At 36.9% G+C, this 12,989-nt stretch overlaps 1 protein-coding gene across 1 annotated transcript in view; it reads left to right on the top strand.

The window, feature by feature from the left end:
- Nucleotides 1-34: 34 nt before the first annotated feature.
- The window catches only part of PTPRN2 (protein tyrosine phosphatase receptor type N2), a gene marked incomplete at its 5' end in the record, with an annotated part of 414,276 nt that continues 401,321 nt past the window's right edge, over nt 35-12,989 (top strand). Inside the window, 2 exons of the mRNA XM_057371089.1 lie at nt 35-152; nt 4,980-5,142. Of these exons, the coding sequence (XP_057227072.1) occupies nt 35-152; nt 4,980-5,142 (281 nt within the window). The remainder of the gene's footprint in view (nt 153-4,979; nt 5,143-12,989) is intronic.

Here is a 12,989-nt window from a genome sequence, read left to right as displayed (position 1 = left end):
TTGTTGTTGTTGTTGTTTGTTTGTGATTTATCAGGTTTTACCTGGCGAGACGATTACACACAGCATGTTATTGGCCAGGAGCTCTCAACCATTCACAAAATCCACAGCAGACTCCCTGATGTATTTGCATCTGAAGGATCTGACACAGCGAGGTAAGTCTTCTATGGTGGTTTTGCTTGGTTTTTGGAAAGGTTTGCAAATTATAAGAAAGAGGTTGGCACGGAGGCAGAATTAAAAAATCACAAAATCTGTATGGTAAATATGTCCACCAGTRTTTGGGGCACAGAATTGATTAAAACCCTGGACCTTCTTCTGATTATCATCAAGTTAAGGAAAGRCACTTTCTACTGTTAATTAAGGTGTGAAAATTCAAAACATCAGGCTGTTCATTCAGTTTATGCACTGTCTTGTGTCAGTTCAGCCCTCCCTRTCTATGACTGGCTTAAAAAAGCAAACTTAYAGTAGCTCAACCACAGGAGAGCTGCTATTCTGGACTAAGCACTGAATGACATTCTAAGCAGCTAATTTTATTTTCAAAGTCAAATTCTTCTTAAACATACCTGTAATTGATATGAAGTCCATAGATTCCCGGTGGTAGCAGCAAAATTTGTTAAGGAAGGAGAGATTCATGCAAGTTCCCATGACAGAAAATAACACTGGGACATGGCTTGGAAGGTATTGAGGGGTGACTTTGCAGTAATTGGTTGCAAGAGACGCATYTGTAATTCTGTAGAGTGATACAGTTGTATAACCAGCGATTACATCATCTTCATATCCAGTTACACATACACAGAGACTCTTTTACCTGGCCTGTTCTGTCCTACAGGCTTTTAAGTGCAGCTCAATCACACAAATCCCAGAAATAAATTTTAGGAACAATTAAAAATGAAAAATTTTKCTTTCTCTTACAAGATTTTAAGAAATACATTTTTTAAAGCAGTGAAATTGAAACAAAGGGCTTTTTGTTTAAAAAATTTCCTCATAACATGATACATTTGAACTTCCAGCTTTGATGGGCAAAATATTGAATGTTGAAATTGAGATCTTCATGTAGTGCAGTATTTGGTTTGCATACACTGCAGWACCATTTCTTTTTTAGATTGCTTTTTCTTTTGTGGAAATAAAATGGTATATAAATGATACTGCCCAGTGTCTTCAGCTGTGTTTGCCTCACTTTGTTTTGTTTTAATTCAGAGACTTTGATCTGTATTTCACATGTTTGCTGATKCAAAAGCATTTCTTAAAATCACAGCAGCATTTCAGAAGTGCAGTAAGGTAGAGATTTAACTTCTAAAGAAGATAGTGATCTATAGATTACCGGAAAGGTGATAACAACATGTGGTTGAATCCATAAACATGCTTCCACTGCTTAGATACACAAAATGTCATTATTGAATGGATTACTCTTGGTAGATGGTATCAGAAATGATCTTCGATATCTTCTGGGTTTTTTTTTTGTTTTTTTTTAGAATGAGACTACCTAAAATTTTTATTCATGAGAGTAAGACAAAATAGGCCAGATTTCCATGAGATCAAGGCCGTATTCTGCAGTGTTACAGATTTGTAGTTAAATAAAAAATAAAAATATAAGAAGACTTGAAAAATAATTTATGGTTCAGATTGAAAACAAATGCTCATTTCAAGGAGTTCCTGTTGTCATCAAGTTTGAGATGTTTTTAGTTTTTAACTAGAACTCGTGTTAGAAAAAAACCCTGTGATATTTTGTATATCGGTACTTCAGGAACATCAGAATTCCAAATGTGTTCACATAGAGCAGTTCCTATTGAGGATAGATTTTCTGCAGTCACCAAACTGTGCTTCTGAAAGCATTAGCTTATGTGCCAACAGTTTAAAGCATTAATTGATTTTTCTGGTTGTCCATTTGCAATGTGTTCTGTAGGTCAGAGAACAGTGGGAAATCTGGTGTCTTGTAGATTCTGATTGAGTGTGTTAAATGTTCAGTGTGCTCAGTGTGCTTGCTAAACTCTTACCAGATAATAATTAAATAATTTAAAAAGCAACTTAGTGTAGGTATCTAATTATCAAAGAAACATTATGGCAGGAAGACCTTTTATTAAGGGTAACGTGTGTAATAAGACAATATGAAGTCATACTAATGAGTCATTAATCCCCACAGAGCTGGTGAGAGCAAGAAAATAGACTCAGACACTTGAAAGGTAAATTGACTTAGGCTAAATTAGTGCATATGAAATCTGATGAAACGGAAGCCATGGATTTAATCTCAAAAAAAAATATGCTGAAACTGGGAGTTTGATTTCAAGATGAAAGTTCTTTCTTTGTTGGCTAACTGGAGTGTACGTGGTATTTCCTGGGTCCTTATTAAATTTCAAAAAACCCTCTCTTGAAAGAGTATTCAAGATAAAGGAAAAAAGTCCATTCTGCACACAGGGAATAAATGTCAGTTGTGTTCATTGGTGCAATTAGGCAAAACCACAAACGTTTCCAGCAAACTTCAATGTATGAAATGGGGTATAGTATTATTTCTATAATAAAACCATCATTAAGTCAGTAATAAGATTCTCTCAGCATTTAAAAGGGAGAAATTTATTCTAAAATGTGTGGTATCTAGTAATTGTGAATTCCAGAAATAGCAGAGGTGCAGTGATTTAGATATTTCCACAAAAGCTTCTGAAATGCTGGATTTTGTAAAAAATAGATAATTATTTCTGTAGATAAACAATTATATATGGTATTGTCTTTATATTCTTAATTTCATTGTATTCCAAGCCAGTTTTCAGAGCTAATTAAAACTGAAAATACTTCCAAATTAGTGCACAAAAAGAGCTCATCTGACAGTCATTTCTCCTACTCACCAAGTGCTTTTATATATTTGTCTTTCATCCATTTCCCAGTATCACTTCATCAGATTTAAAAGAAATATTTTAATTTAGTTGCAATAATAGGTCAGTTAATGCATTTTCATTTCTGAGTTAACTAGGTGATATGCTGGTGAACTACAAAATTTTTTAAAAATCTTTCAGATGTATTCACAGTATCTTATTAAAGTTGACATCAAATGAAYGGTAAAGCTTTGTGTTCTTTTACATTTGAATTGTTTAAATGTTTATAGCATCAAATATTACATCTAATGTGGAATGTAAATATGAGTGCAATTACTGTCTCCATTAAAAAAAAAGAGAAATCTTAGATTTTGCTTCTACCACCAGTGACAGTGACTATTTATTGTAAATAATGCTTGAAAAGCCAACCTAAATAGTGTCTTTTGTCCGTGCATTCAGTTCCCATTAGCTCCAGTGGAAATCCTTGGGGCAGAATTTGGGCAGTTTTTTTTTCATTTTCCTTTTAAAATTAGTGAAGAAAGCAGAAGATAGGTTTTGGAATTAATCAGTGAATGAAAGATGAGTGTTGGCAACTGAGATCCTTTCTATGAAGAGACCCTGTTTGGATTAGTTCATCTCTAGTGGAGCAGAAAGGACAGTGCCCAGGTTTTTCTAAAACTGCAGAATAGTTTTGGTCTGGCTTTAAGCTGAAAAGGAGGTGGATAATGTTACCTGCAGGTCCACATYCCATCAGAAGGCAGAATTTAGAGCTCTGGAATAAAAGAAAAATGCAAACAGCCATGAGAAGGAAGCAAGACTTACAGGAAATTATATCAGGTTTGCTAAAGTGCTCAGTGCAGTATTCCTTATTTTTCCTAGAGTTTGTGTGTCTGATGGAAACCTGCTTGTTTACACTGGGGAGAAGTGGAGGATTTTTCTGATATTTCAAAGTGAGCAAACCTGTGAGCACTGTTGGGTGCAATGCCACCACAGTAAATTAGATTATTAATTACATCTATTAGTATTAAATTAGTGAGGACACACATTTTATACAACTGTGAGCATGGARGGAAGCCTGTTACTTTTTGATTAAAGTAGCATAATTAAACCCCAGCTTTGGAAAATGATATAATGGTGCTCTCTCAGGCTGTGCCTCCTCATAAGCKCCAAGACGTGGGCTGGTAGAATAAAATTTTATTTACAGTGGCACAGAGATGTTGAAAGTCAAATCCATTCACTGAGCTGAAAAAGCTCTTGCACCTGGAATTCTTCTTCACCGGAGAAGTGTGTGGGCGTGTGAGTAGGAAACGGTGACACCAAAAGGTGATTTCCCTCAAAAGAGTGCGTCACTCACAGGCAAGGAGAAGGCTGAGGACCTTCTCTCTGCTTTCTTGCACAAGGAATTAAACAGTTACCGATGCTGACATTTACATGATCATCACCATTTATGTGTTGTTGAGATAGATGAGGGCAGCTGGCAATAATTCAGATTCATTGCACAGAGCMCTCTGGATCCCATATAAACACCTCCACCCTGCCATCGTTTCATCACATTTCCAGCTTTTCTTTGCAAATGTCACCAAAATCTGTCTAAACCACTCAGGAAACACCACTGTTCTGTGAATCCCAGGCACATGAGAAGAACAGAAGATATTCTTGTTCCATCTCATTATTCCCTTTTGAAGCCTTTCACTGGAGTTTATTTGCTCCTTTATTTCTGCTTATCCAGTAGTCTTCCTTCTGTTCTTTACATTGGTACAGGRCCAAATTGGTATTGAATCTCATCATCATCCAGCAAGTTTTTAAAATCTTAGAACAGTCCRTATTTCTTTGGGGTACAATTTAATCATGTGCATTTTCTTTTTACAAGCATTTTCTTCTGAATATTTTCAGTGCAATGCTTTGCCTTGAATTGGCATTTTATTTGATTTACAGTAGAATCATTAACTTTGATTCATGAAATAAATTGTTAATAGCACAAATTTTTTTTACTACTTTTGCTGAAACATTGAATTTTTACTACTTTTGCTGAAACATTGAACACCAACTTTTGTGGTTGATGAGCTTTTGAGTGACTTTTCTGTTATGAATTGAAGTACAGTGGCTTGCAGTCTTTTTAGTTGGCCACTTTGTACCTTGGACAGGCTGCTAACTCTTTTCCTTGCTTTTGCTGTGCAGGACTTTGGGACAGAATGCAGATAATGAAAGAAATTATGATGTGGAAAATGATGTCAACTTGGCCAAGTCTCTTCAGCAATACCTTAAATATCTCAGAATTCTCTCCCAGTCTGCATCTAAAAATTTGTATCCAAGGAAGACAAGTGACAAAGCTTCTGTCAAGGTAGTATTTTTAATGTGGTTCCTACATTCTGTGATTTTGGCTTCCTTTTGCTCTGAGTTATTTTTTGAAATTTCCCCTTTGTCTCAAGATCAGACATTGTTTTTTACTGCCTCCTCCACCTGATTAKCATAACTGCACTAACCAAGTTTTCTCTAAATTAATCATCTTCAGCATTGTAAATGGTTCAGCTTGTTAAATCTGGAACATTTTTCCTTAATTATGCATGMATTGAATGTGATGAGGAAGGAAGAGTGGGATAAAGGTGGTAACATCTTCACTGGCTGATCTGAAACCCTTCTGACTGCATCTGAACCACTCCTCTCCAAAAACCTGGCTGAACTACCGTGTGCATTCCTGCTGGTTTGTGCTGCTTAGGTTACAACTAATAGAATCTTAAAGCAGTTTTAAATAATGGGTCTSATAAATCTAGCCTCAACATTTCCTACTTCTTATTAAACATAAGGAAAGCCTATCATGACCAGTTCAGGTCTATGTTTATATAGTATAAATGTACAGATAGCTAGGAAGATAAATCCCAACCATTAAATCTTGGGTACTGAGTGTCAAAAATCACCAAAATGCCTATTTGAGATTTAAAGATTTTTTTTGTAATTTCCTAGAGAAAATCTGTCTCGCTCTAAGATGCAACTTGATAAATTTATAAAATTTTTTTGGAAATTAATCAAGTGAAGAGACTRTAGTGTCAAAGCCAAATTGCTGGATTAGTTCAGGGACTAAAAGAGACACCAGAGTGCTGGGGTGTCTCTGCAACAGCAGCTCCTGGCAGCAGCACCAATTGTGGTACCCATTTGGTTGTGGTTGTTATTCTTGTCAGAGCACAACTTCCCAGTTTCTGACTGCCATGTACAGTACTTATGATTGATGGCAAATGTCATTCAGTGCTCATCTGGGGCAGGAGAAGCTTTCAGGCAGCAGGAAAGCAGCTCTGAGGAGGGGTCAGGGACCACCTTTGTAATGCTTTTCCTCCCCTCTCTCCTYGTGGGTGCTGGCTGCAGTGAGGATGCTCTGTTTTGAATTGCTGGCTTTCAAGAAAAACTTGCTCAAGAAGTATTTTGGTGGGTCTGGTGTTGTCACGCAAGTTCATAAATAATCCATATGGCTGAGACCTTCTGTGGGGAAGCCTGCTGTGATAACACCACCCACCAACCTTATYGAGTGTTGCCATGGAGATGGGTACTCTGAAGCCTGGGGGAGTGGGATAAAGAGGAGAAAATCTGGAAATGAAGCACGTAGAGGAGCAAACTGTACACTTCTGTTTACTAAGGAGCATTTTGAAACCACAGACATTGAGTCAGATGTGTTACCTATGATTTAAAATCTAAAAAAGTAGAAAAGGAAAAGAAAATTGTTTAGAAAACAAATAATCAGCCATGAATTTTAAATGGTCCTGGAGATATTTTCCWATCCTTGGCAAATAAAATGTAACTGCTCTTCTTCAAAAAGCAAGAGGGTCATGGTATTTTTATCTGATTCATTGTTTTATTGGTGAAATAACATTTAAACAAGAGAGAAACCAGGATTTTTGCTGTTCCAAGAAGCAGAAAAAAACCTCATAAAATTTAACACTTTGAAAAGAGAAGGCAGGAAAGTAACTGAATGAGCTGCCTTTATATGGTTTTACCACTTGAAATTGGAGATTCATGGTTACCTCATGTACTTTAATTACAGGCTTCAACAAAATGTTGGTACCTTACTTTTGTACTTAATATATAGGTAAATTACAAACCCATATTAAATAATTTTAGTGAGATCTGATCTTTTAAACTTTCTTTTCCTTTTCTAACTAAAAATAAGCACAAGACAGGGGTATTTTACCCTACTTAGAAATGCAGCTTTGGCACCTCTGTCCTTATTAAAATAATTTTCTTTCAAGTGTATATTTGTYTCTGTCACTTGATTCCTGTTGTTGGGGAGTAGGAGATGTGACACTACTCTGGTTGCTTTGATACMTTGCATGCTGTGAGGTGTAGCTGAATCTTGCAGAAATTTAGTGCATCTAGACAGACTTCCTGAGTGGATTCAGATTCCAAGCCTGACATCAGAGCTCTCTGGCCAAATGTAAAGCAAAGGAAGATAAAAGGCAAAGAGGTTTTAAAATATTCCTTATACACTCAAAGTGTTATTTTATATCTTAACATGTCTTTTACAAATTTTCAGTCTTCGGTTGCCCTACTGTCTTCCACTYGTGTTATCAGGATAAAACTATAGAGCTTCAAAATTAATGAGTAGTTATCACACATACASCTATGCAGAAAGTTGTAAAATAAAATATCACAAAGTGTAAAGCAGGTAACTCTTTTCCTATTTCCCTTGTTCAAACAACTGTCAGCTTGAGGCTTGATACAACAGTGACAGAAATAACGCCAGTAAACTTAAATCATGTGATTGACCAAAATTCCTATGATGTCTACCATTTACTGCAAGAGCTTCTTGGAGTGATTTTTGAAGCACTTGAAGTTCATCACTAACTTAGAATTATTTCTCAGTATTTAGGCAGTATCTGCTGCAGGTGGTAATCTAGCCAGCTGATAATGACTCTGCCAGGGAATAAATAGCAGCAAATCAGAGCTTTGGTGGGTCTGTTTGCTGACGATTACCGTTGTAAAGAACATTTCACTTTAGTTTAGCTGAAAAGAGTTRTTCAGGAAATGGGCACTTGGTGGCATTTGTTACTTAAGCATTAGCTAGTGGGATTTGGTGCTTGGTCTTCCCCMCACACACACTTGGGCTTTTTTTGGGGAAAACCTGGGAAAGTTTTACCATTCACAAAATGCTGAGTTACCAGTCTTTGTGATTCCTTTCTTCCAAACCTGGATGTAGTATGGAAAATAACACATAGCCRGGCACATATTATAATGAGATTTGGTTTCTCTTAGCTATAGAGGCAACAAATACAGAGGCTTCAAATCAGGTGTGAATTGCCCTGCCCTTCTCCCCTGCAGCTGGAACAAACCCCTCAAATATCAAAACCAAACCCAAACCCCAGAAAAACCCACTACACTGCTGATATTCCTACAGAAACAGGCTCAGGGTTTTGTTGGGTTGGAAGGGAGAGCACGGAGCTGGTATTGCTAAATTCACCAGCTGTAAAGGAGAACTTGCTGGTTTTGCTGCTGCTGCTGCTCTGTGGGAGCACTGGAGTAGCAGAAAGGTGCGGGGGAGCTTGAGGGAATCTTTAAATAAAGGAGGTGTGAGAAGAAAAAGTATCTTTGTCCATAGCGACTGTTACAACAAAGCAAAAAAGAGAGGCAGCAAAAATTGTCAGTATGGAAACAAATACCCCTACTTTTCACCAGCCATTAGCCAAGGCAGTAGTGAAGAATGACCCTACAATACAGGTTTTCTTAAAGTCCAAATGCCTGTATTTGAATAGTTATAGGAGATTTCGATTGTGATGCTTTCATTTGAATAAGATAATTTTTTAATCATCGCACAAAGAGAAATTCTTTGAAACCTGACCCAAATGTCCTTCCTGCTGGACAGGCTAGGAGTAAGGAAGTTGCCATTGCACTTGTGGTGTTGCGGTAATTCTTGTTGCAGGGGTCTYTGTTCTAAGGTTTGGGGTTTTTGGTTAGAAGATTCATGGAATTGGTTTTTCCTCCTTCCCCCTGACCTGGCCACTGAGAGCTTCAGACAGGGTGATCTTACCTGCTGCTGAGGTCTCTCTCAGGCCAGTGCACRCTTGTAGGTAGGATGGGGGGAAACAGAAAATTATGTCAGGATCATTAGGGAATTTAATGATTTTTCTGTTGTTTCTGTTTCTTTGTGTTTTGGCTATATTTGTTTTGATGGTAGACTTCTTGTATAGATATTATGATTGCAGAAATCTCCACGTCTTAGGTATTCTTATAAATTTTAAAGCAAAGATTTTTGGGACACAGGATCTTTACATCAAAGAAGTTGCTAATAAAGGCCTTTTCAGAATCATGAAAGGAAACAGGTAAAGTGACTGCTTAGTGCCAGAGAATTGTGTCTGAGCASTGCAATGGTGCTGAAAGGGGAGAAAGTGCAAGTAAAAACTCATATACATTACATAAAATAAAAATTCATATATTTGCTGGCCTAAAAAATAAATTGTTTCAATCTTTGTAATTGATCACAAAAAGAACTAAGATGTGTGATAGTGATAATTATTTAAAAGGATTATTATTTATTTTAGAAAATCTGAGCGCATGAGTGCTCAAAGATATACTCTGAGCTTATCTGCAAATAATAATTACTGTGATTAACTAGTARGAAATTACTTAGTCATTGCACAATTTAATCTGGAACTTTAATTCACAAAAGCAGCACCCTTATTTATCTAACATTGATTAAAATACAARACTGAATGAAGTTCATTGCAACTTCGACAAAAAGTCAAAAAACTTCCTGCAATATATACATTTAAACTCTATTTATATAAATGTAAGATTTAATAGTCGATATATGAGGGATTTGTATTAAAATAATGTACTTCAGCTGTCCTTGAACACTTTCATAATTGATAAAGAAATGTCTCCTTGAAGCTGCAAAATTTCCCATCTGTTGGCACACTTATCCAATGATATCTGAACATTTCCCAAGTATTGGTCAATTCATTTACCTAAAGCCATTACAAAATAGGAAAAAACTAATGCCTCTACTTCACAGACAGATCAGACAGATTTTCTGAGGTGATACAATAATTTTTTTGGAAAGTGTAGACTAAAAGCTAAGCCTTTAATCAYAGAAAAGTATTTAATGTTTCAGATCATTCTCCCCTTCAAGGCTCTTTAGACAGCAAAACAGAAACATTAAATCCTCCTTAATAAAAGCCAGCAAACACACATACACACAAAAATCCCAAAGAACAAAACCCATGAAATTCAAAACCAAACAAAAAAAAMCCCAAACCCAACAAACAAACCAACCCCCATAATCACTGGAGCAGAAATTATTTGACCATATAAAGATCTCTGTATTGGTGCAAGTCAGCCTAAGCTCATTCCATGATCAATGGAGGGAAAAAGAGAATTTTCAAGTTGTGATTCATCTATTCTAACTTAAGTATATAAAATAAGACACTGTAATTTCCATCCTCTTGGCTATTCAGCATGAATCTGGTGGAGATTGCAATTTTTTTCTGGAATCAACACATTTAAAGATCTAAAAGAATCATGGCTACACAGCCTATTAAAATTGCAATCATCTTGTTTGTGGCAAAAACACAGTCTGGTGATCTAATGTGACGTGATTTATTTTTTGAACTAATAATTTAGCAAGGGAGCATTCCAGTGCTAGTATCATGCTCAAGTCTTAGACCTAACCCRTACTTCTACCTACATCCCATCAGTTTATGCAGGATGTAATGACAGAATTTGAACATCTAATGTAGAAACCATAATTTCCCTTATCGCACAGGTATCTTGTAAAGATTAATTATTTTTTCAATTATTAGAAGATACAAGTGCCATAGAAATGTTATTATAAATGATCTGTGTCAAGTCTGGAGTCTTATTTAAAATGGCAGTTAATTAATTTCTAGTAAGTCCCAGATGAAACATAGATTGATATTTTAAAATTCTCAAATACTGACTAGATAATTAGATTTGGTTCTTTTTCAGGTCCTTTCCTTCAAAATCAACTATTTTTCTCCCAAATACCATGTTTTTTCACTCCATTTCTGTAATTTTTCCTGCAAGTTTGCTGTTTTTCTTGCAAATATTTWCTCCCTGTACTTCAGCATGCTGCAATCACTAAATAGAAGATGATGGAGCTGATACAAATTTTAAACTGCATTCCATGTTATTTTTCCATCATACATTTCCRTCAAATAAGAGGGTAGAGCTCACAGAAATTTAAACTTACTTTATCTACCTCTGTGTGAGTGTGTTGATGTAGACATTTCAGGACAGTGGAAGAACAATTTTGTTTTTAATGGGGGGAAAAGACCTCAGCTGTCCTCAAGCAGTTGTCCAGAAAATGGAAGGTTGCTTTCAGGGGGTTGTAAAAAAATGTGGTGGACATTGATCCTGCAGATCTCTATTCACTTGCATTTCTTAGGGTAAAAGTACTTTCTACATCTCTGTGTTGCAGTTATAAATATACTGAATTGGTGTTAACATGCTCAACTTTTGGCAGATGAAGATCATCATGTTTCTATGTAAGTCATCTTCAGATAATGAGATAGTTCAATATACCAGCATATGCCTGCAGAAAATGTGTTTAAACATCATTCACTGAAACCTTGAGTAACAGACTTGTTGGCATATGAGCAGAATGTTCTCAGGCAAGGGGAGCTGGTACACCCTGGTAGCTCTATCAGCACTGATTTCTACCATCCCTGGGGGTTGACTGTCACCTTTTGGTTCCTACCATCAATGTCAGGCAGCTTCTGAATGCAGTGGCCTGACAGAGGTAAAGATGCCCCAAATCTTGTGTCCCCATGTCTAGGCAGCAGCCAAGTGGAGCAGTACTGCCAGTAGGCACCACAAGAATTGTTAGAAGTGGAGTTTGTTGGGAAGACAGGACAGACGCCAGACATGRCCAGACAAGTATCAGCCTGCTTACRTGCTGCCATTCCAGACTATACCTTTATCCTAAACATCCCATAGTATGGACAATGATGAGATGGCACCCCATAAGGAGTCCCACACCCCTGCMCACATTAACCCCTTTCAATGTGCAGGGTGCTCCAGAGAGCTTCTCCCGTCTGGTGGGTGGCACTCCTGGATGTGATGGTTGATGGCTCAGTGTGGATGGCCCTGGATGGAGCCAGGGCAGGGGCCCCTTGGCATGGATCAGGTTATTGGGGTTCATCCACCCTTCATTTTTCTATCCTTCATTTGTGTACACAAGCCAGGTTATCATGCATCTTGATGTGTAAAACATTTTTTTTATGATGAGCCAATGGTGAATGCTGAGGAAAGATCACCCAGAACTCCTTCTACAAGAAAGGAAACTTTGTTTTGACCCATAGGATGGAGACGTGTCAGAAAGAGAACAACCAGCAGTTAGTTACGAAAATTAAAGATAGCAAATTACAACAGCTGACAATAGAAATTATCCRTGTGGGAGAGTCTGTTGGAGATGGTTGAAGGGTAGGCAAGCAGATACAATCCGTCCAAAGGAGATAAAAAATCAAAGGGAATATTTGAGACTTAAAAGTTTTTTACTAAATAGTAACTTGTACATGAAAGAAGCCAGTGTATTTGTCCTCACTTTTTTTCCTTTTTTTTCCTTTTTTTGGAGGGTTGTTTTGTTTAAGAGTGGAAGTCAAATCTCCAAAATCAACTGAAATTACAGCAGTAGAGATTATTGAATGCTGTAGACCCTGGACAGCCCTGTTGCACTGCAGTTTCACAACGAGGATTAGGAAACAAAGTCATGGATAGTTTTGATCAAAGCAGTCTCTGAAAACTCCTTTTTCTTGATCAAGTTTTTGGCACTGCAAACTACAGGATGTTAATTAACAATGTTTGCCACCTTCTCTGATGTAGTTCTTAAATGGTTTCAAAGCTATTGTATTTTTCAGAAAGGAAATAGAAGATACTTACAGGAAATTATTAATGAAGTAGTAGGTCAGGTGAGATGACTGAGATGGCGCCTGTTGCMTTAAACCTGTGAATCTGTGGAAACTGCTGCTATCCCATCACTGCAGGAAGCACTGGTTTGGTATTTTTACCAGTTTCTGGATTCTGAATTAGTCTTCCAAATTCTTCAGGTTTGTTCATGGTGTAATATTACACTGAGTGAAAAGGTCCTTATCAGCTGGTAGAAAAGGCTTTTTCTCCATTATTACTCAGAAAATTGAATTCTTTYATTGGCTTTAGTTATTATTTTCAGACAAAGCTAATACTGGATTG

The sequence above is a fragment of the Malurus melanocephalus genome, unplaced genomic scaffold (genome assembly GCF_030028575.1).
Source record: "Malurus melanocephalus ecotype Western Australia unplaced genomic scaffold, MMel_1.1 scaffold_140, whole genome shotgun sequence".
NCBI lineage: Eukaryota > Metazoa > Chordata > Aves > Passeriformes > Maluridae > Malurus > Malurus melanocephalus.
Note: the sequence above shows the minus strand (reverse complement) of the source record. Positions and strands in the feature narration are given on the sequence as shown.